Source organism: Montipora foliosa, chromosome 3 (genome assembly GCF_036669935.1).
Source record: "Montipora foliosa isolate CH-2021 chromosome 3, ASM3666993v2, whole genome shotgun sequence".
Taxonomy (NCBI): Eukaryota; Metazoa; Cnidaria; class Anthozoa; order Scleractinia; family Acroporidae; genus Montipora; species Montipora foliosa.
Window position 1 is genome coordinate 40,533,884 of NC_090871.1, and position 22,009 is coordinate 40,555,892.

Below are 22,009 nucleotides of genomic sequence, written 5' to 3' on the forward strand. Positions count from 1 at the left end.
TTTAGCAGCAATTATGACCTCTGGATCGAGAGTTAACGAAAAGGTAAGACTGAAGAAGCCCAATCTATTAGCCACTGAAGTGGAGTCGGACTGTTTTGTCCGTGCTATCTTTGAATTTTGAAGTAGTTCCTCATGCATTGCGTAAATAGATAACTGAGAGAGCGTTAACGAAACCTTGAATTATACCGCGATAACTGAATTGTAATGAAATTTAAATTTCTTGTTTCAGATCTTTGCGGGAGCTTATAAAATATACAGGATTTTGGAAATTTTTCTTGAACATGGGTGTGCCGGTTAATGAATGAATAAAAACATAATCATAGTCAGCAGTATTACTCAATGCAAATATCCATCAACTTACAAGCTTAAGCATGCACTTGTTAGTTCTATACCTAAAGTGCGCCCACCTAAAGACATTGATAGCGACTTCAGACAAATGTCAGTACTTCCTTATCTAGCAAAGATCCTTGAGAAGCTACAGCTAAAGCTTAAAAACACTGCTTTAAAGGCAAGGGACAAACAACACGCATTTACAAATGGTCGCTCTACTGTGTCTGCACTTACTACAACTTCCCAAGATTGGTTTGACGCCACAGACAACTTAAAATCCGGCAGGAAAGGTGTCCACTCTTTATCTACTTCAGGAAAGCATTTGATTAAGTAAACCACAAGATTCTCTTGGAGAAGCTTGCACTAAGGAACATTGACAAATATCTTTGGTTATGGTTAGAGAGCTTTCTGGAAGGTAGAACCCAGCAAGTAGGACACGGAGAGGAACGGCTTGTGTCCCTCAGGGATCTGTCATTTCAGCGATCCTTTTTAACATCTATACTGGCGATCTTGAAAACAACATTGAAACCAACGTAAGTACATATAAGTACGCCGACGATTGCACCATCTTCTCCGGCGTACATCAGCGCGTACATCGTGCGTGACATCAGCGATATGCAGAGTACTGGACTCTGTGTGCGCATGGGCGGACGATAACAAGATGACAATAAACTCAAAGAAGACTTAAGACATATGGATCAACTTTCGTCAAACTTCAGAACCCCCACTGCTCTAAATCGGATCAACTACTATTGAGAGAGTTAATCATTTCAACCTGTTAGGAGTTTGGTTCGAAGATGATCTTAAATGAAACGCACATGTTGAGAACATTAGCAAGAAATCTGCGAAGCGGTTATTCTACGTACGAGATTGCAGAAGAGCACGATTACCTAGAGAAGTTGACCTTAGTATCTATACCACCCTAATAAGACCCATCTTGGATTATGGTGCCACTGTGTGGGGAGAAATTCCTTCATACTTAAAAGATGAGGTGGAGAGTACCCAGAATAGGTGCTTAAGACTTCTTGGTCTCTCACCAGACAGTTTACCATCCCTCGAGTCGAAAAGAAAGAAAGGTACTACTGAAGAACTGAATAAGATTAGCAATGATAACAGCCACCCCCTACACAACAGAGCTGCAGATACCAGAAATTGTGACTATAACTCAAGTACAAATTGTTGGAAATTAGTCCCTATTTCTGGGACAAATAGACACAACAGCTTCTCATCAAGAGCATTACAACATAACTAAGCACCCATTTGAGAGTTAAATTTTCTTATTACCATTTTTATTATAGTCTCTAATTCCATTGTACATTTCTTTTAAGATGGTCAAATAAAGATTATTATTATAATCATTTTGTGCGTATAATTAAAAGTGTATGATTGCAAGTGATTTTTAAGACACATAACAACGACAGACTATAGTTATAAACACTCTTTTTCTTTGGCCATCTTAGCTTAATTGACATTTTTTATTTTGACATTTCACCAAAAGTTCTTTCTGACATACAATGTAAAATAAAAGAAAAACTTATGATTAGAGATTTAAAGCCGACCCTATAAATGAATGTGTAAGCAGCGAAAAGCTGTATCTTTACTCACTAGCATTAGTCAGTTATTTTCTCCTTCTATTTACCATATTTGTCACATTAATTTCCTTAACCATTAATTAGTTACTTACGTTACATATAAAAAGTTCACATTTGTATTTAACGGTCACTGCTGAAGATGTTAATGTCGAAGCATACGAAGGTTTAGTGAAATAATTTCAAACAATGCGTTTGTTCAATTATAATGCTCGTCACCCCTGTTTGTGTCTTATTTTGGATTAAATGATACTTATTTTTCGTTTTTGTGGGTAATACAGAGAGAACTCGTTTCTCTCCAAACTACTCTGCCTGGAGCAACTGTCGTGGCTTTTGGCCATCAGGGTCAGGTTGTTCCAAAGACACAGATTAACACTAATCTACGATAAAATACAAAACCGTGGCTTAAATTTTGGCCTTTATGGTGAAGGAAAATCAGTAATCCATGATTACCTTAATCGGGCTTTGAATAAACGGGGCCCATGTCAGTCGTATGAGTGAGTTACTCTTCTTTTGCAGAACAGGTGCAATCAACCCCACCTTGCACTTTTCGTTTGTTTTTTGACGAGCTCTGCTTTCGCTGTTGTACTGACGTCCCGGATCACCATTTTCATTGGCCAATAGATCATAAATATTATTGTCAGAGAGAGAATTAAGGACAACTACGGAAAAAATAAAGACATAAAAAGCCCAGTGCGTTTTAGTGACACCAGGAATAAATCAAAATTCGAAAACTGTTGAAAACACAAGGTGACTTCCTTTTCTGGACTGCTTTCAGGTTCACGCCATTCAAAAGATTGCGCAAACAATTCATGTTGCAACAGAAGACGAAGGAAAGGTAAAAATTATTTTCAATGAAATCTTACTGAGCGTTTAATCCGAGGAAAAATTTTCATGTTTGTAGTTCATGGTTGAAACGATTTATTTCAGAATGTCTAGTAAGAGACATTGTTTACTAAATTTGTCTTTCAGTTGCTAATGTTTTTGATGCACCTGCAAGGCCAACCATTGGGACTCTCCATCGGAGGATTCATCGTCATCACAAAATCTCTTTTTGTTACGGTACTCTCTGTATAATTTGATTCTGTCCAAAACAATTTTTAAAATAGAAATCTACGAATAAAAGTAATGACAATGAAATGGTTAAACTTTTATTCTGCGATAACCTCATTGTTCTTCACTCTCTTGTTTTCCAGATTGTGGGTATTATCATTTCATATTTTGCCGTCATGCTGTCGCTGCCGGACTAAATGGCCTCTCCGTCGGAACAGGTTGCATCATGATATTTCTACTTCTCAACTAGGTTCAAATAAGTGCACAAATTAATAATAATAACAATGATAATGATAATGATAATGATAATAATAATGATAATTATCACTATTATCATAACTTCACTCATATAGCGCTCAAATATAAAATTCGAAGGCGCTTTTGACAAAGAATTACAATTACATATTTACAAGAAAATACATATAAAATTGATTATAATTAAGCAATATATGTATACATGTATCTGTGCCGATGAATTCCTAAAAACTAACCGTATGATTTCTTATATAAAGAAGTCCTTAGTTTAGTTTGAAAACTCTTAAGACTGTAACTGCCGAACTGGTCTCGATCGGTGCCGTGCAAACAGACACACATCGAAAACGATGCGGTTTGCGTTTACAAATGACACCGGCGTACGTGCAAACGCTGCCTTAGTTAAGAAAGGTTTTGTAAGATATTTCTCTTTCGTCTTTTTGTCTTTATTTCACGTCAGAGGCGGAAGCGCACGCTAGAGTCCAGGCTACACGCAAGAGAGCGGCGAGGAAAGAACGCGCAATCTCTGCGCTCGATTCCATAAGGCACCTCTGCGCCACCTGCAACAGAGACTGCCACTCCACTATCGGGCTACACAGTCATACAAGATCCTGCCCTGCGCTAGCCATCGCCTTTTCGAGACGAGGATGCCACTGTTAACATGGGTGACCAATTACTGCTTAATTTTGGCACGAAATTTCAGTGTTAAAGTGTCTCAAACCAGTTTCAACACTTGAAAAAAACTTTCTCATATAGAAGGATTAACACGACAACACTTTATCACTTAATAGCAATGTCAATGACCAATTATTGCCGAAAAAGATTTGGTCATTTCTGTGACGTAAAACGTTACTATGGCTACAGGAAAGCTCTGCAAAAACACCGCATATTTTTAGCTGCTCATATCTCGAAAACGAACTCAGTGACCCCATATTTTATTTTTGAAATGTAATCAACATGGTAGAATGAGACTTTCTGCAAAGTTTAAAAGAATTCTGCGGAGCGGATTCAGCGCCACCTTAAAGAATTCAAAATTTAAGATAGCTCTGAATCCGCTCCACGCAGAGAGTTTCATCTTCGCGTGCTGATCATTTTTGTGCAATAAAAAATTGGGGTCGCCGAGTTCGTTTTTCAGATAATAGAAACTAAAGCCAAAATATGGGGTGTTTTTACAAGGCTTTCCCGTTACCATGGTAACTTGTTACGTCACAAAAAATGACTGCATCTTGTTCAGCAATAAATGGTGTTTCATATGGTACCATAACATTGCTGTTACGTGATAGAGTGTTGTAGTGTGAATCCTTCTAATAACAAGGTCCCTTAAAAGTGTTGAAACTGGTTTGAGCCACCTTAATTTAGAATTTCACATGTGAAATTACAATGTTGCCATGGCAACTTTTCCTACCGTGACCCCCATGCATGACGTCTTACGAACGTAATTTGTCACTCATGATACTAATTGCTAATCAAAATTAATCGTATAATCGTGAGATTAAGGAATAATAGTTTCACTTGGATTTTGTCCAAAATCTCATCATTTCCCTCCCTGCTCACACCTCTGAACCTGCAAAACACCTGCGTGAAAACCCATCACATTTTTTCACTTGGTGCGTTCTCTCTTCAGCACAAACATTCCATAAACGTAGGATCGTCGAGGGGCTAATGATCCAACAACTCCGTCCCAGTCTGAACAAACAAGTTATTTCTTATGTTTCCAAACTTTTCCCAGCGGGAATTACATAAGATATATATGCATGGATGCGTGCGGACGGTCATTTTTAACCCTGATGATGGCAAACAGCCGAAAATGTTTGGTTTCAACATTTTAATTTTACAAAAATTACCTTGTAAATAGCATGTCTTTTAGTTTTGTTAAACTGTTTGATTGTAACGGTTGTATTTGTCCTGAACGTATACAGGAATACTGTTATGGTACCAGACTTATTATTGTACAGTGTACTTAATTTGTACGTTTTTTGTTGTAAATTGTACTTTAAGAAATTGTAGACGTCAAAAAACAAATAAAGAAAAGGAAAAAAAAACCTCTAGCGAGGTGTAATGATCCAACACTCATTTCTGAAATGTAGTAGTAGTAGTAGTAGTAGTAGTAGTAGTAGTAGTAGTTACCAGAAAAAAATTAGCTTTACTTGTTGAGACTACTGCTACTGCTACTGCTACTGCTGCTGCTGCTACTACTACTACTACTACTACTACCACTACTACCACCACTACCACTACCTGCTACTGCTACTGCTACTGCTACTGCTACTGCTACTGCTACTGCTACTGCTACTGCTACTGCTACTACTACTACTACTACTACTACTACTACTACTACTACTACTACTACTACTACTACTACTACTACTACTACTACTACTACTACTACTACTCATTCCATAGCTTTGGTGCGCAAATGGAAAAAGCTCTGTCACCATATGATTTCGTCTTAGAAAAAGGTACTGCTAACAGTTTCTGAGAAGTTGACCTGAGATTACGTTCAGGGACATAAAACTTAACCAAGTCACTCAAATAAGTAGGAGCTAAACCGTTTAGAGCTTTGAAGGTAAAAAGTAAAATTTTACAAATAATTCGCTGTTCCACTGGGAGCCATCCAATGAAGATCTCTAAGTACACGTCTGATTCTTCGGCAAGTCATAGAGAAGCGAGTTGCAGTTATCCAACCAGCGTGTAACAAATGCATGGACAAGGGCCTTTGTGCTTTCCTCAGAGGAATCTTCTAATGCAAGCAATGTTTCTTATATGATAAAAGGGAATTACAGATGATGCCACCTGTTTCTCGAAGTTAATCTTATCGTCCATGGTGACCCCAATATTAGAAATGAATGTAGAATAGAATGTGAATGTGAATATGTAGAGGTAGAATGTGTTTAAATAATCTCCAATTAACGTCCGGTTTCCTCCTCTGTTCTTTCTCAATGTATTTTATTCAAAGCCGAGTCTTCACGCTAAGGAGTTGAATTTACCTTGACAAGGATAGTATAACAGCGACGTATGAAACTCTAACAATCTGCAAAGGACCAAAAAAACCTAAACCATTCAGTCTAAACATAACAGTTTTGCTTCTAAATATATATATTTTTTGTAAAAAAATCGACGTTATACATAAATATGCATCAAGAGGAACCGACCTGCCTCAAGGATTAGTGAGAGACTGAACATACTCTTTGTTGGACTTTTAAAACTTTTTAATGAGGCCCATTCCAAACGCTGCTCCAGTCATGTGCCGAACCTAACTCAATAAAGTTCGACTTAGAGCGACTTCGGAGCAATAGAGACCTTTAGCACCGGAGTTTTCGAAATATACCGCAAACTGGAGACCGCAGTTTGCGGTTAGTCGTTTGCCGTTAGAGGTTAGCTCCATTTTGAACTTTAGCAAGCCGTTCCTGTTACGCACATCGGCGCCGCCATCTTGGATTTTTCATTGCTACAATTGCTCTCAAATCAAACAGCTCAAATTCTCCCAAAACTTATATTTGATCTTCAAAATTGTTCCCAATAGATAGCAAACAGATGTAACAACATGACTGATATGGTCAAACGGGAGGTCTGATTGATCTCTGGCTATAAAACGCTGCCGTAAATCACTTACCGCAAGAACGGTGTCTCGAAGTTGAAACTCGAACCGCAGACTGCAAACGTGACGGCAAGAACAAGATCACGTGATTTTTCGAGGTTCGCGGTATTGCCCGCAAAGTTCGTTGCTAAAGGTCTCTAATGACTGATTCATACGTCGTAGCTGTGGGTCTCACCAAGCTAACGATCAGCTAAGTGCTTGGGTAAGAATTTTCTTAGTTTATGCGTTTCGTTCGGCACATACCAGAACGCCATATGTATCAACCGTCGCTCCCTGGTCGCATAATGCGACATAATTTCCCGAACTTAATGTTGTTTGCCGCTGTAAACCTAACCTGACGAACCAAGTTGATTCCAACGCCGCTCTTCTGCCGTGCTTAACTCAACAGTTAGGTTCGACACATAACTGGAGCGACGTTTGGAACGGGCCTGAATGTAGTTCAGTGCTTCTTTTCGCGCTGATCTCTGACAGGAGCCCATAAGTACTTATGGGCTCCTGTCTCTGATACGTCAACTTACCAATACAGAAATCGATTTGGGAATGACAGACAGCTCTCCCATAGATAGGCCCTTTGGTTCGCCTTGGAGGTCCATCATAGCGGAGCACCATGGTTAAGAAAATATGGTAACCCATCGATTCGAGAAATTTGGTTTTAGCTATGACGTTATAATCCGACCGTCCGTCCGTACATCGACCTTCCATGTATGCCAATGTGCCAATGTTTACAACAACTTTTTGTCAGTGATAGGTTAATGGCAAAAGTTCAAGTATCATTTGTGACAGGAAAGAAAATTGACACAACTATATTGGACTGAAAAGCTGGTTTTCTTTTGGTACTGTGCGAATTGCACCTGTCAGTCTAGGACAAGTCACCCGGAAGAACGGTCTACAGCTAGGTGTTGTACAATTGACCTTGTAGCTCAGTTGGTAGAGCAGAGGTAGAGCACGTGTTCATTTCCCACCCTGGTCAGAGTTTTTCTCTGTCCTTGTGTGGGCCCATTTCCATCAGTAGGGCTAACGCTCACATGGTTCATATGGGGTAGATACTTAGCACCTCACATTGCACTCTAATCAGTTATGTCGTAGTCTGGTCGCCGTCTCCTGAAGCCATACTTCTTAACTCTCCATTTCAGGGTACTTAGGCTCCTTCCATTATCATGCTTCTTCAACAAAAGCAAACGGATTTCTTCGTACTCTTAGGCCTAATCACTGAAACGCGCTCTTAGGCTTAATCAGTAAAGGAATCCTTTCTTCTTCACACGGTCTCGTGAAGTGTAGTTAACGGAACAGCAAAATGAAAGCTAAGGAACGAGGGGACAGCTATTCTTAGAGTTATTTTCATAGAGTTATGTCGTAGAGTTAGAGTTTAGTTTCCAAAATCCTGAATTCGCGATTTTGGACTGCCAAAATCCTGAATTCAAGATTTTGGACTTCCAAAATCTTGAATTCAGAATTTTGAAAGTCGTTAATTCTAACTTCAAGTCATAACTCTACTGAAATAACTCTATTGATAGTTAACCTCAAGGAGCGATTGCAGAATACCCGGTTTCGCAACAGAGTTGTTGATATGAATATCATTTTCTGTCCCATGCGGACTGCGGTGGCAGTTTTTTTTAAGTAAGATATGTAATGGACGCGGAAGCAGCATTGTTAAACACGACTGCGGGACCGCGGTAGCAGCTTTTTTAAGTAGGACATTTGGTGGGCCGGGTATTCGGCAATCTAGCAATCTACAGAAACTGGCGCCATCACGCAATGTATCAACAAATCGTAGCTAAAAGAGGGAACCTCAAATTGCTTATCGTAAATCTACAGGATAATACTGGACTTTGTCATTATGTTATGTGTGTCTGTGAAACTTCGGTTGTTGGTAGCAATAAACGGGAGTTGAAAGTAATGAAATCATTCAAGTATAAATTTTCTTCCGACACAATTGCAGACTGCGTTGCGCGACACTATTTACCAGAATTGTATTTTCTGCGCAATTTCATAGTATCGACGCAATTAATGACATACTTTCAATGTGCAATTGCAGACAATTCTGTCCGAGAAGTGGAATATTGTACGATTGTTCCTTTCCTCAGTGAAAGGACACAATAAATGTAAGTTGAAGGGTTGTAAACTTACTAAGTAACATACCGCTTGCAACTACCTGTCCACACGCTTGACAAAAACATGTTCTGCCTGCCAGTCAAAATTCAGAGTTTTGACAATCAAACTTCAAAGCTTACCCGCCCACTTTGGAACGTTTTGGCGCCACTCCACAAACACTTCACCGGAAGCAAAAACAGCAACGCGTTCGGGCATTTTGTCTTTTGCAGTTTTGAACACCTCGCTTGAAATTCCTACCTAGTTTATTTATCGTAAACGCCATGTCTTGCCAAACGGCAAATAAATCAGGTACGATCATTTGCGTAACTGGCGCCAAAACGTTCCCAAGTGGGCGGGTAAACTTTGAAGTTTGTGTGTCAAAACGTTGAATTTTGATTGGCCGGCAGAACATGTTTTTGTCACGCGTGTGGACAGGTAGTTGCAAGTGACGGTATTTTCAAACTTAACTCGTTTTGTGTGACAGTAACAAAAACTCAAATTTATTTCAAAGTGTTTACAAGTACTTCACTCCACTTTTCTTCGTTAATACGACTTCTCCTTACCTTGACAAATTATAACAGCCGAGAAGAGTAAAGCCTGGTTTTCACTGGCGACGCTAGCATAAGCACAAGAAGCATACGCAAACTCAGTAGCTTGTTGTTCATTAGCGCCTTTTGTCAGACCAATAGACACTAATGAACAACAAGTAAATGCGCTTGCGTCTATTGCTTGTGCTTATGCTTGCGTCGCTAGTGAAAACCAGGCCTAATCGCCGCCACACACAAACACTCATCTCATTCCCAGGGTCCTCTCTCTTCCTAATAGAGACCACGTGACAAACGCTTGGCTCTCGTATACAAATAAAGAAATATCGCTGGTCCTGACAAAGTGTGGGGAAATCCCACACAAAAACGAATAGCCCTTTGTGCCATAATTATCTTTCATATCTTGTCAGTGGGTTGTCAGGAATATTGCACGTGTGAGCTCAAGTACTAATTTAGATTTTAACCATTTTGACCTAAAAAGCAAACTTGGCATGACAGTGCCAGTTTTAAAAGCATTGCTGTTTCTCTGCAGCAAGAATTAGAGGAGCCACAATTTAATCTCCGGAGCTGTATTATCGCTCCCTTGATTGCAGCATACAACTAGATAAAACTCTACGAAACTGTCTGTTCCATCAACTCTTTGTTTACTAATTTATTTGTACGTGTTTAATTGTATTGAACGCGTTTTTGATAATTTTATCCGTAACGGTACGCCATGGCTTCACCTTGACTGGTGTTATCTGAATTGGAGGGTAAATAGATGTCGGACTCTTGTTACGTGAAATGTAATACAAAACAGAAAATTTTTTAAGGCAGAAATTCAGTTTTCAAGAAAGCTAAAAATGTTCATATTTAGGATGACAAATTATCAGTTCCCTATGATTTCTCTGTTCTTTTCAAACCAAAAAGAGCTGAATTTAAAAATATACTACCAAAGTACTCTTAGCTTTTTAGGATACTCGCAAACATTGCTTGAAATCTTAAACAGAGGTAAAGCAAACAGCTTCATTTGTTTTACTAAATAATAAAAGATCCCTCTTTGTATGTCAGGGCCTTCACATGAAAATCAAGTAGGAAAGAGTGTAGTAAGTACCAATTACGTTTACGGCATATACTCTTAAGAGGTAAGATATCTTTTCTTTCACTGAACGCTTTCAGAACTCCTCAGGCTCAACGTGGATAACGTTTCCTTCGTTTTCGTTCTTCAATTCACTTTGAAGGTACTCCCGTCAGGCACTGTTTGTGTCAATTATTGTCGCAAATGCGCCCTCATTTTAATAAATTAAACTATGGCTGCAATCCCTTAACCTTCAAGACCAGTTTACTTTCCCTTCTAGTACACCCTGAACAGTTTGTCCACACATTTTGGGCGTATGCTTACGCTACAAACCACACTTTGCACTGGTTATATTTGTCTCCGGAGAGCCAGTCACTTAACCGCAGTTCTTAAATGCTGCTTTCCAGTACGCCCTTAGTTGCCAAACAGTACTGTTTACAGAGATCTTCTGCCTGGAGATCCTCATGCATTAGAGCCATCCCTAAGGCAGAGTAGGTAGCCTGTGATCCCCGAGACTCGGCCCATCGACTCAGTGTGACGAAAGACTTGTCATACAGCGTCCTCTGGTCATGATCAATATGCACCAACCCGGCATCACCCAACAGAATACGACATAATTGTTTCCACTGTAAGCCCAGGTCACGTGCCAAAAACAGTAGATCATCACGTGACACCAGGCCTGGCTTATAAGACAGGAGGTCTGCAAAGCAAATGAAACGCAAAAAAACAATGATTCGCAGTCCCTTGTGTACAGAGTCCCCAAAAGGACTACCTTAAGGAGGCTCGAAAGGGTTTCAACACTTAAAAGACACTCTTTAGATCGAATGACGCTTCAACACTGTATCACGTAACAGCAATGTTACGGTACCATATGAAACAATCGATTATTTCCAAACAAGATGTGATCATTATTGTGATGTAATAAGTTACCTTGGCAAAGGTGAAACCCTGCAAAAATACCCTATATTTTGGATTAAATTGCCCGTATCTCAAAAACGAACTGGGTGACCCCCCTTTTTTATTGCTGAAAAGTGATTAGAAGGCCACAATGAAACTTTTGGCAAAGTTTAAATAAATTCTGTCCACCAGATTCAGAGCCACCTTAAAATATCACAGGTGGCTCTGGATCCTCTACACATAATTTTTTTTAAACTTTGCAGAAGTTTCATCTTGCCCTTCTGATTACTTTCAGAAATGAAAAATGTTGGTCACCGAGTTCGTTTTTGAGATATAAGCAACTAAAGACAAAATAAATAGCCTGCGTAGCAAGTATTTCTGTTCGACAGGAGAGCTTTGAAACGATTTTCCGCAAACTGGTCGCGCGTAAGTTGATGCAAGAGACTGAGGGTACGCTTGCAAGAAGACCCCCTATTTTTGAAAAACCCGTTCGCCCACACGCACGGGGGCTTCTGATTGGTGCGGCATAGTCACAATGATTGACATGTGACAAATTCTAGAGCAAAATATTTCTTGTTGGTTCTAGCGTGACAAAGACAATGGTGGAAGATGTGGAAGGTTTTGAATCGTGTGTCGAAGCTGAGCGAATTGGGTCTCGGGTTTTACATTAAAAAGGGAACAAGAACTGTCAATGCGCATCTCTTTAACTGTATAGATGTAATGGCCGTTTTGCCAACAGGATTCGGAAAAAGATTAATTTTTGAGATGTTTGTCATGATGTGCGGAGTGCGAAATAAAATAAAACGAGAACAGGATTCTCGAGTCGTGATTTCTTCATTTCAAAGCACCATACGCGATCAAGTGGTTGAGGTAAATTCTATGGGAATGACAGCAAGGGATTTAAATGAAAATCTGGACTGCCTGGACGATATCCATCAAGGGAAATTCAGTATTATTTAACATGCCAGATGAAGCCGCTATGGACAATTAAGCGTTTCCGTAATTCACTAAAAGCAAAAGATTCGATCGTTATTTAAGAAAACTTTGGCAGCGCTCACTGTCGATGAAAAGTTTGGACTGGACTGAAGTAAGCTTTTCGTTCGCTTGCAAAAGACACTTCATTTACACATGATGAATTAAGAAAATGCCCGCGAACTATCAGAATCTACATGTTTCAGGATCAAGGAAATTCGCCAAATTCTCTGCTTACCTTGCCTAATGTTACCCTGGAAGCAGAGTCTCTTTCGATCTTCCTAGATAAGTCGGGAAGAGGAAAGTAGCTTCCCGACTTATCTAGGAAGATCGAAAGAGACTCTACTCGCAGGGCAGCCTAATGTAAGCTTGAGTCCTATATCATGGATTGAGACAAGATGAAGACAATTATGCAGCCTGCTAAATCTTCTCTTCTTGTGAGAAGAAAGCAGCTCCTTTGTACAGTCATGCGATTTTTTAAGCACTTTTACTTGCTATTTCATCTACGATTTCGTGACGATTTGACCAAAAACGTACTGTGGACAGTGTGGATTATCAAACTTGCGAGGAGGTTTACCTGTAATTTCCAGGAGATTTAGTACGATCCATTTCGTCAACCACTCTGCACCAAGAAATAGCCAGCAAGTCGCACTGAAATCGTCGCTAGTTTTAAACTAAAACCTCTGGAATGGTTTCATGGTCAGCTTTGGTGGAGATGTGCATTAAACGGCCTTACTACCTATCGAACTCTGTACGAGTTATGTTTCTGAATTTCGTATTTTACGAGCGCACGATTGCTTACAAGTTCTGAAAATTGGCTGTTGTTTTCGACAACTTCTATTCCAACCGCTCTGCAAATATCAGCTAGAATTTGTCCGTAAGTTTCTTTTCGATGGTTTAAACAAATTCTCGGAAGACACATAACCAGTCGTACCCGGCTGAGTAGCAGCCATTACAAATTTAGCTTTAAATTCTGCATTGATCACTCGGCGTTTCCTCGGTGCCTTGGTTTGTTTTGATGGAAGTTAATATAGTTATCTGTTATTGGCTGATGCGTTGTAGGCTGATGTGTAAGTTTTTTTTCAGTTTGGAAGGTGTCCATAGACTATTTATGAGCTTGCAAGGCCTGCGCATTGCTGCAACAGGGAACTTAGGCAGCCGGAAGAGAACATTTCGCGTGACAGGACAGTGGTATCTCCCACATTTTCGCACTAATCATCTCTAATAGGGAAACGATACTTAGCACTATAAATGTGGTTGTTTGAAGACAAGTTAAAAAGGGAACACACCTCACTTCCGGTTGCCGTCCGCGTCTCCAAAACGCGTATGCTTAATATATGTAGCCCGGGGTAAGGGAGATGGTGAAATGGATGCACAATATCGTCCCCGCCAAAATGATATAGGAAACGGAACTTTTTCATACCTCTTTCATTCGTTTGATGCCCGTTTAAGTTTACTCGTAGCTGAGTCGAATTTCCCGATCAGTTTATTGGATTATTTCAACTTATCCTGCGTGTATAAGAACCTAATTTCGTTTTGGGCTCAATACACTGATTTACAAAAAGGCAAGCAAATCAACAATCAACCTCATGAAATGATTAACTAACCTGGGTAGTGATTGCCAGACATATGCTGAGGAAGCAAAAAGAGGAATACCTTTAACATATGCATCGCCACTTTAACCCAGCCCATCACTGCACATAAGTCAATCAAGGGGCTTTGCAGAAGAAACCTTGACATGTTGTGTAAACATTTTACGTCTTGCCATTCGAGTTTATTTCACCAAAATACCCACCGCAATTACAACTAGTTTACACAAACAAAGAAGACCATTTCTTACGAAGTTAGCTGAAATATCTTTACGAGAAATGGTAGTCCAAATAAGCTCTCAATTTGGGGACACTTTGAGGTCTACAATCCAGTCACACAAAACATCTTTGAATGCTCTGAATTTTTTTCAATCTCCATATTCTCAGGCAGAATGAAGACCTTAATAGGCAATTTGCACGATGGCGTCATTTGACTACAACTACCACAATTCAGTTTGTTTTTCTTTTCATATTTAAACTTTGTATTCCCAGTGGGGTAAAAATAACAATAGTTGTAATTAACATGAGACAAGCTAAACCTGAAGGATTCTGGTACTTGTAGTCATATGGCGTCATCATGCAAATGTCCTATTGCAGAAATATTTTGTACAAATAATTCGAAATGTAGAAGTGATCTTTGCACTTAACTGGACATTTTAAGCAATTGTCTCTCATAGACATATGAAAATTTCAGGTGGCTCGGAAGGGATTCGAACCCATGACCTCTGTGATGCCGGTGCGGCAATGCTCTACCAACTCAGCTTTGGGATCAGGTCAATTTGTTGGGCTCATTTTTCAATTGTCTATAAGAGACAATTGTTAAAATTGTCCAGTTACATGCAAGGACATTAGCTCTATAACCCGCATGCAAGATCCAAAACGAGATACGAAATCCGGGAACGACTACAGCAAGCGTAGTTCACATTTTTGTCAAACCTTAATCCAGGGTTTTAGCTTGTCTTCATCGAGCCGGGTATTATGCTTTCTGGTGTGAACACAACGTAACGGGCCGGGACCCAATGGAATAAAATGAGCACAATCAGGGTGAACACATGGGGAATCACCATGCCATGAACAACCATTTGGGCCTTCACGTTCACCTAGACACAGATCACATCGAGCACTTAGTTGCCACGTCATGGAGTGAAGCCATGGACACTGCTTTTGAAGATAACAAAGGATTTCCTCAATGCGACTGAAACAGAAAGAGAAACAAGTTCGGTATTGAAGAGATGCATTTTTCTATAGTCACTTGGTGATAGGCTAAACAAATCCAGGTGTTCCTTTGCAGGAGACGATGATTTTACGACCTTTTAATCACAATTCAGATGTTCAACCATTGGGCTATGGGAGACTCAAGGGAGATACGCTATAAGCCTTAATCACACGGCCGCCATGTTGAGTCCCGAGGGGTTGAAAACTTTTGTTTTTGCGCACCGAAAGTCATTTCCAAACATTTCAACCCGAGGCTCGCGGTAAAAAATCTATTGTCTATGGCCAATATGGCCACGGCGCGAATGAGGCCCATTAAACTACGTTCATGCCACAATAAGAGGTTTTCACGTGACGTCATCGCCGCCATGCTGGTGGACGAAAACAAAAGATCTCTCATTAGCTTCTTTTGTTCGTCTTCCACAAGTCGTACATTTCTCTCTTGTTATTTGTGTCTCTAGAGGCTGGTTGAAAACGTTCTATTGTCCCGCTATACGGCTAGAACTGAAATTGTCTGAATAGCGCATTCTCGCAATTATAGTGAAGGAAATGGTAAATGTTAATCACGGTAAATGAAAGAAAGAGATGTATCTGTTCAACGGTGACACAAGAATTGAACCTACGACCTTCCGATTTCAGTTCCGATGCTTTACTGCTGAGCCACAAGAGACCAAGGGAGCGAGGCCATTAAACAAGTTTCTGGTGACAATTGAAGTGAATAAGAAGTGGGATTAATGCCCTCCATGCGTCGTGTTGTTCTTAGTTCCGATACATTCTCTTCTTTGACCAGTCGATCTTATCAGTGTGTCTTATCGTCTGACGAAGACTGGAAGTCTGCAGTCGAAACTCTATTACAACAAGGCTTCTTTGTGGACAAACGCGAACAATTGATTATTGTACTTTACAACGATGAACAACATAAAAGACAACGGCTTTTTCACAAACCATTCTGGTAGTTGTGCATGGTCCATGCGAGTGTTGGTTTACAGTACTCCACTGCACCGAACATACAGCCACACTGCTAGGACTGAATTGCAAAATGGTGGCATACATGCAGTGATAAAAACCTGGATGTTTAATTTTCCTCGAACAAGATGAAATGTGAGGATAGCCTATTTACCACCAATCTCAAAAACCTCAACAGTAGAGCATTTGAAATCGAAGATCGTGAAACCTCCTCTGGCGACCACCGTAAGGTTTGACTCCAGTACATGGAGGGTTGTAGGTTCAATGCTAGGACCACTTGGTTGTTTTCAGTCCCAAGCAGGCCCGTCACTCACCGATTTATCGAAAAGTTACTTTAACTTCAACTAGCGGACGAGAGATATTTGCAAATTTCCGTGCACCGTAAATCAACATTCATCTCCTCAATTTCCATTAGTTTTAACAGCCGATTTTTTAGTTCACGCTTTAATGGGGTTCTATTTTTGACACGAAGTTTCATTGGGATGCTATTCCTCACTCTAACACCAATTCTAGCAAAAGAAAATAATAGTTGGTTACTTGTAGAGGCTTTAACGGACAGATTACCCCCTGCTGAGAATCTTGTGAAATTATGATGAACCCTCTAGGAGTGGGTAAAGAGCATAGAAATATTAGAAGGGACACGGTAATTGTTAATGTCATGCATCATAGAGGAAACCAAATGGTAATAGAGCATTGTTACTGATAGGATTCTGGAGTAAACAAATAGCGGGGCACTATGAGCTTTGCTATCCGCAAAAATGAATCGAATCATTTGTTTGCAATTAGACAAACCTGCAAATTTGCTTGCAAACTGCAGCAGTTTCTTTACTTTTCTCTTTGCCATCATAGACCAAATGAATCATAATCAGAGTCTTGAAGGAGGCAAACATCAAACTGAAATCGCTTTTCTCGCCCATAAAAAAACGAGCAACATTTGCAAAAAGCCTGGGAGGTTTTGCAGCATGTTCACGAGATGCCCATTGACCAAACAACACCAGAAATCTGGCAAATAAACCGTAAGGGACATAGCCAGTGTTAAAGGTGACAAAAACTGGTGCAATCGAACCACAAGCACTTTTACCAGATATTTCTTGCTCTGGCTGAGCTGTCAACATGGATGGCACAAAGTAGACTGGCTTGCTATTTGGAACATCCCAACGACAAACGAGGTCACACTTTTCCATGAAAGCGAGAAGCGATTCCTTAGAAATTTCAAGGCCGTGGGTCTGACAAGCAAAGCTGACAAGTTCTTCCGACAAGATGCCTTCCTTAGCAAGACTTTGACGCTGCTGACGGATTTCCATTGGCTCATTCTTGTGGTGCACAAGAGATATGATGTCACGAAAGACATTGGTTAACCATTGTGGATCCAGTATTACCAAACTGTCAGAGCCACTGGCTTCATTGAAACAAAGTACGGCACCACAATCACACAAAAAGTGCAACAGTTCATCACCGTCTTCTAGCACCTCAAAGTGACAAATTTTATCGGCAATGTCCATAAACTCTGCTTTTGTGACATGCTTTACTCCTTTCCTGGACAAGCGATGAAGTTCCTTCTCAACTCGCAGCCATAGCAGAGGAATTTCGCGTTTTATGTGAGGCAATGTAGAAGCCACTGAAACAATTTCTTGCCTCAATCTTTTGATATTTGGATCTTCTTGTGGAAAAGGTTGGCCAGAGCGGGTGTTGTCTACAACAAACTTCTCGTCAACAATATGAGACGAAAATGTCTTTCCCTGAAAACTGTTCAAAACGGCATTCATAGATGTCCAAGGATCATCAACCACTTTGTCGGCATGCGTTCCAACAAGGATAACTGGTGGTTGGGGAACACCAAAACTAGTCACACTCTGGGAACTCTGAAAAGAATGAACCAAGTCCATCCATTTCATCAAGTGATCAAGACTAGACTCACTTCTGCACACCATATTGCATCGTTCTCCAGGCTGCACAGGATGACCAGGACGTAATGCACAGCTTTCTGTCCTCTTGAACAGGTCTTTGCTCAGGTCAAACACTAATACATACACTGCTTCTTGTGACATAAAAATTGGATGTATGGCATGAAAAAGAAATTGACCAGCAAAGTCCCAGATCGCCGGCCACACCTCTTCATCGACTGGAGGGTGCTCTTGTAGGAGGATACGTTCCACCAAACTGGCAATTGGTTGTGGCACATCATCCGAAAGCTCAGAATCATTGCTGAAAACGTCATCTTGAAGGAAAGGTGAACGTCTCCCATTCAATCCTGCGAAGGATATACATGTATAATACATGTAACTATTTTTTGCACATATTCATGAGGGCCTCCCAGAGGGGGTGGGGGGGGGGGGAGGGAGGGAGGGAGGGAGGGAGGGAGGGAGGGAGGGAGGGAAGGATCCTTCTTCCTTGTTCCCTTTAAAAATTTACTTGTGTTCCCTTGTTCTCAGCTTTTTGATCCCTAAAATGGTTTTTGTTCCTTTGTTCCCCTGTTCAAATTAGCCATGTTACCTTGCTCCCCAAAACCCCTGGGAAGGCCTCATTTGTGAAAAGAACTATAAATACACAGTTACGAGACTTCACCACGTACCACATAATCACACGAACTCTAAACCTACATTGTATAATATGAACCAAGAAAAAAAGACCATGCCTAAATAGAATGTAAAAAATGTACCATTTATGGGTCAGAGTCATAATAATAATAATAATAATAATAATAATAATGGCTTTATTCAGCATTTCCACAAGGTGGCTCTTCATCTGCTAAAATATATCATCTAACCCTGGAATCATCTTCAAACCCTGGATGCAAATTACACACTGTACGTGACGATCTATCAAGGAATACGTCATCCATCTGCATTTCAAGGCCATATAATAATTCATTAAGTTTTCAAACTATTAACCCTTTGCGGCTATTGCTAGGAGGACTTCCACTATGAATGCAACATAGTTACCTGCGGTCTTCTCTTGCGTTGGTTATCGTAATACATAGCCAATCAGAAGCCCCAATTTTCTTTCTTAAATATACAGGAAAAATGTCCATGATTAACCTTTTCCTAACATTGAAGCTCACAGACACAATGAGTACCATGTATTAAAATAGCATCTTCATCTGGCATATAGAGTCCAATAACTGTTCTTTGATTATGCAAACTTGATTCACATCAAGCCTCAGTTTAAACAAAGTTATTGGTAGAACATATCACAGTTACCTTTTGAGCGCTGTGGGGATACATCACCATTGCTTACACCTCCGTTGCAAGAGACATTTGCTCCAGGTACAAGTGGAATGAAGAGAAATGGATTTTCGTTGCAATCAACACTGCTAGACCGAGGGCTCTTGTTTGCAGTGAAAGCCGGAGAACTGGGCTGTGGAGGAGTCTCCACTGAGAGCTGTCGTGCCACAAGCAGTGCACTCTTGTGATCAAACACAGTGTTTGTTTCATCAGCTTGATGTTCCTTCCATGCTTCGACTCCAGTCTTCAACAAGGGAGCATCCATCTCAACACCTTGTGTGCTGGGTTCATGTTTGTTAAATTTCTCACCTTTGAGTGACCTCTTGAGGCTTGTTTTACCAGCACCATTCTCTCCAATCAACATGATTCGCACCCGAGTATCACAGGTTCTGCCCATTGATAACGCTCTCTTATATGCTGCCTTAGCTTTATTGCCTCTTGCTAACACACTAGGTGGAATAAGGCCTGTGGAAAAGACAAATAATGGATACAACGTTTAATTTAAGGAAAAGAATAAAGCAAATTATCCCGATACCTGGTTATTAAACCTCTACAATCCTTGGACAGGTACAAGTTACTGCTGATTCTACCAGAGACAGAAGTTAAGCGAATGAATATAGAAGAATGGGTCAAAGCGAGGAGACGCTGTCATATGAGAAAGCTCTCTCAAGGGTCGCAGGCTTCACTCATGAGTTAACACTCATCTAGCTCGGACATAAACAGCCCATGTCATTCATCTACAAACGATATGGGTATAAATAGCCTTTATAGACATTACGCAATTTATCTGCAGCTTAAATCATCAAACTCGATGTTTCAATTTACAACTAAAAAATGTTACTAAAAATGATGTGCAATGTCCCTTGGCAAGACAGAAACATAGCCATAACAACCTTAATTAACGTGACTCAGTTATGAGGTCTGTGTCTATTTAAGGCGATTTCCACTAAACATCAACATGTCATCAGCCAATATTTTGTTGTTCAAAACTCCGAAAAATTCCAGAAGCAGACTACTGCATGTTACGCCACGTGAGAGAACACATCTGTTTCAGCTGACTTTCAACAGATCGCTGATATCACTTTATTAGCAGTCAAAACCGCTTCCTCTTAAAGGCCAGATACAAACAAAAACAACTAGTATGAAAGGCTTAGATACTTCAATACCACCCATATAAATGAATAGCAACGATTTTCCTTGCGCTTCCTTTTATAGTTCAGTTAGTTTCATGAACATTTGCCAAGAGTTTCCTGAGTTCCAGAACAGTTTTGAATATGGTGGAAGAAGGAAGAATATCTCAGAATCATTGTAAGACGAGCAAAACACAAACTGCCCAAGATGCATAAAAAAATGACTCAGTGTAACTGAAATGAACAGCCATTGGCAAGGATCATAAAAGCAGTAAAAAAGTGGAAGTATCTTCGTGGAGAAAAGGGACTGGGACAAGTATTGTCTGTGCAACCAAGGAGCTCGTTTGTTTCCAATCAAGAGAAGAGAACGAATGAATGAAAGAAAAGGTTGAGAAGACGGACACTTAAATGTGAGTTTTCAAAAACTGAACGCTTTTAAACGTATAGAATGTACGGAAATCACATATCTGAACCGCGCAGAAAATGCGAGGTCTTGAAATGATCGCCATACATTGTACACTTCATATATATCCAGCATCCTTCTGATAAAGATGCCCGAGAGTTACCTAAACTCCCAAAAACTATAAAATGTTTACTACGATAAAAGAATCAATATGTACGTTTTCATAGGTCGAATTGGCAAGGGAGGGATCTCACCTGAAAGCAGAGACGTAACCAAAACACAGGAAGCAAGACTTAAAAACATTTAGGATTAACAAGTCAATAATCGTTCATCACCGTATTTTGTGACTCCTGCTCAAGGAGCAATGCATTCTGGTCGCTGCGCAGTGCATTCTGGTCGCTGCGCAGTGCATTCTAGTCGCAAGCACAATACATTATGGCAAAAATTACTCAGAGCCAAATCAACGAGACTCCACATGTAGATTTGTCTTAATTCTGATTATGTTGCTGCTCGCTCGCTTCGCGTGCACTGGGAGGGTATAGAGAGCAAGAGAGACACACCAACTTAAAATAAAACCACGATTTCAAATGTAGCAGACATGTTTCAGCAGAAACAACAACTTCAACGTGTGGTCTGCACGCTTTATACGTTTTTACGTTACATTTGTACTCATTATCACTTATCAGACATTTATATTTATATTTGCTTCCCATGTAACACTTGGACTGGAGAAGGAAGAACTTTCTGCCGAAACATGTCTTCAACATTTTGAAATTGCTGTTTTATTTTTAAGTTTGCAAAACAATTTTAACAAAATCACTGACGTTAAAATAATAGCTTTAACGAGCTTCAAAAGCGAAGACTTCAAGCAGCATTGTTTCTATTTTTGCAACTGATCAATACCTTTCTGTTCTTTATCAAATTTCACGGGCTCCGTGAGTGGTGTTTTCAAAGGACCAATATGTTTCATGTAATACTGAAAGAAAAAATGCAGTTTAATATGATTCTAATCTACAATGATTACACAAGATGGTCTGCATAAAACTGATCACCTTTTAATCAAACAAAGACCTCAAGAGCATAGACGACATGAGCCATACC

The 22,009-nt window shown here is 40.1% G+C and overlaps 2 protein-coding genes across 2 annotated transcripts in view; one reads left to right on the forward strand and one right to left on the reverse strand.

Annotated features, from left to right (window-relative positions):
• Window positions 1-13: 13 nt before the first annotated feature.
• LOC137994824 (uncharacterized) lies at window positions 14-3,972 on the forward strand. The gene is made up of 4 exons (XM_068840417.1): window positions 14-43; window positions 2,698-2,757; window positions 2,892-2,981; window positions 3,116-3,972. The coding sequence occupies exons 1-4, from the start codon at window positions 14-16 to the stop codon at window positions 3,167-3,169; spliced, it is 234 nt and encodes a 77-aa protein (XP_068696518.1). The 3' UTR covers window positions 3,170-3,972.
• A 5,417-nt stretch (window positions 3,973-9,389) lies between these two features.
• LOC137997421 (uncharacterized) overlaps window positions 9,390-22,009 on the reverse strand; it is a 39,958-nt gene continuing 27,338 nt past the window's right edge. The window contains exons 8-13 of the mRNA XM_068843395.1: window positions 21,812-21,884; window positions 19,352-19,840; window positions 16,944-18,402; window positions 14,910-15,168; window positions 13,992-14,016; window positions 9,390-11,215 (exon numbers count right to left, since the gene is read on the reverse strand). Coding sequence (XP_068699496.1) covers window positions 10,905-11,215; window positions 13,992-14,016; window positions 14,910-15,168; window positions 16,944-18,402; window positions 19,352-19,840; window positions 21,812-21,884 — 2,616 coding nt within the window. The 3' untranslated portion in view covers window positions 9,390-10,904. The remainder of the gene's footprint in view (window positions 11,216-13,991; window positions 14,017-14,909; window positions 15,169-16,943; window positions 18,403-19,351; window positions 19,841-21,811; window positions 21,885-22,009) is intronic.

Bases quoted from the DNA above. Each gene is read 5' to 3' on its own strand.
- LOC137994824 (XM_068840417.1), top strand. From the start codon at position 14: ATGACCTCTGGATCGAGAGTTAACGAAAAG. The intron at 44-2,697 runs GTAAGACTGAAG...GACTGCTTTCAG, and splicing joins GATCGAGAGTTAACGAAAAG to GTTCACGCCATTCAAAAGAT. The intron at 2,982-3,115 runs GTACTCTCTGTA...CTTGTTTTCCAG, and splicing joins CAAAATCTCTTTTTGTTACG to ATTGTGGGTATTATCATTTC.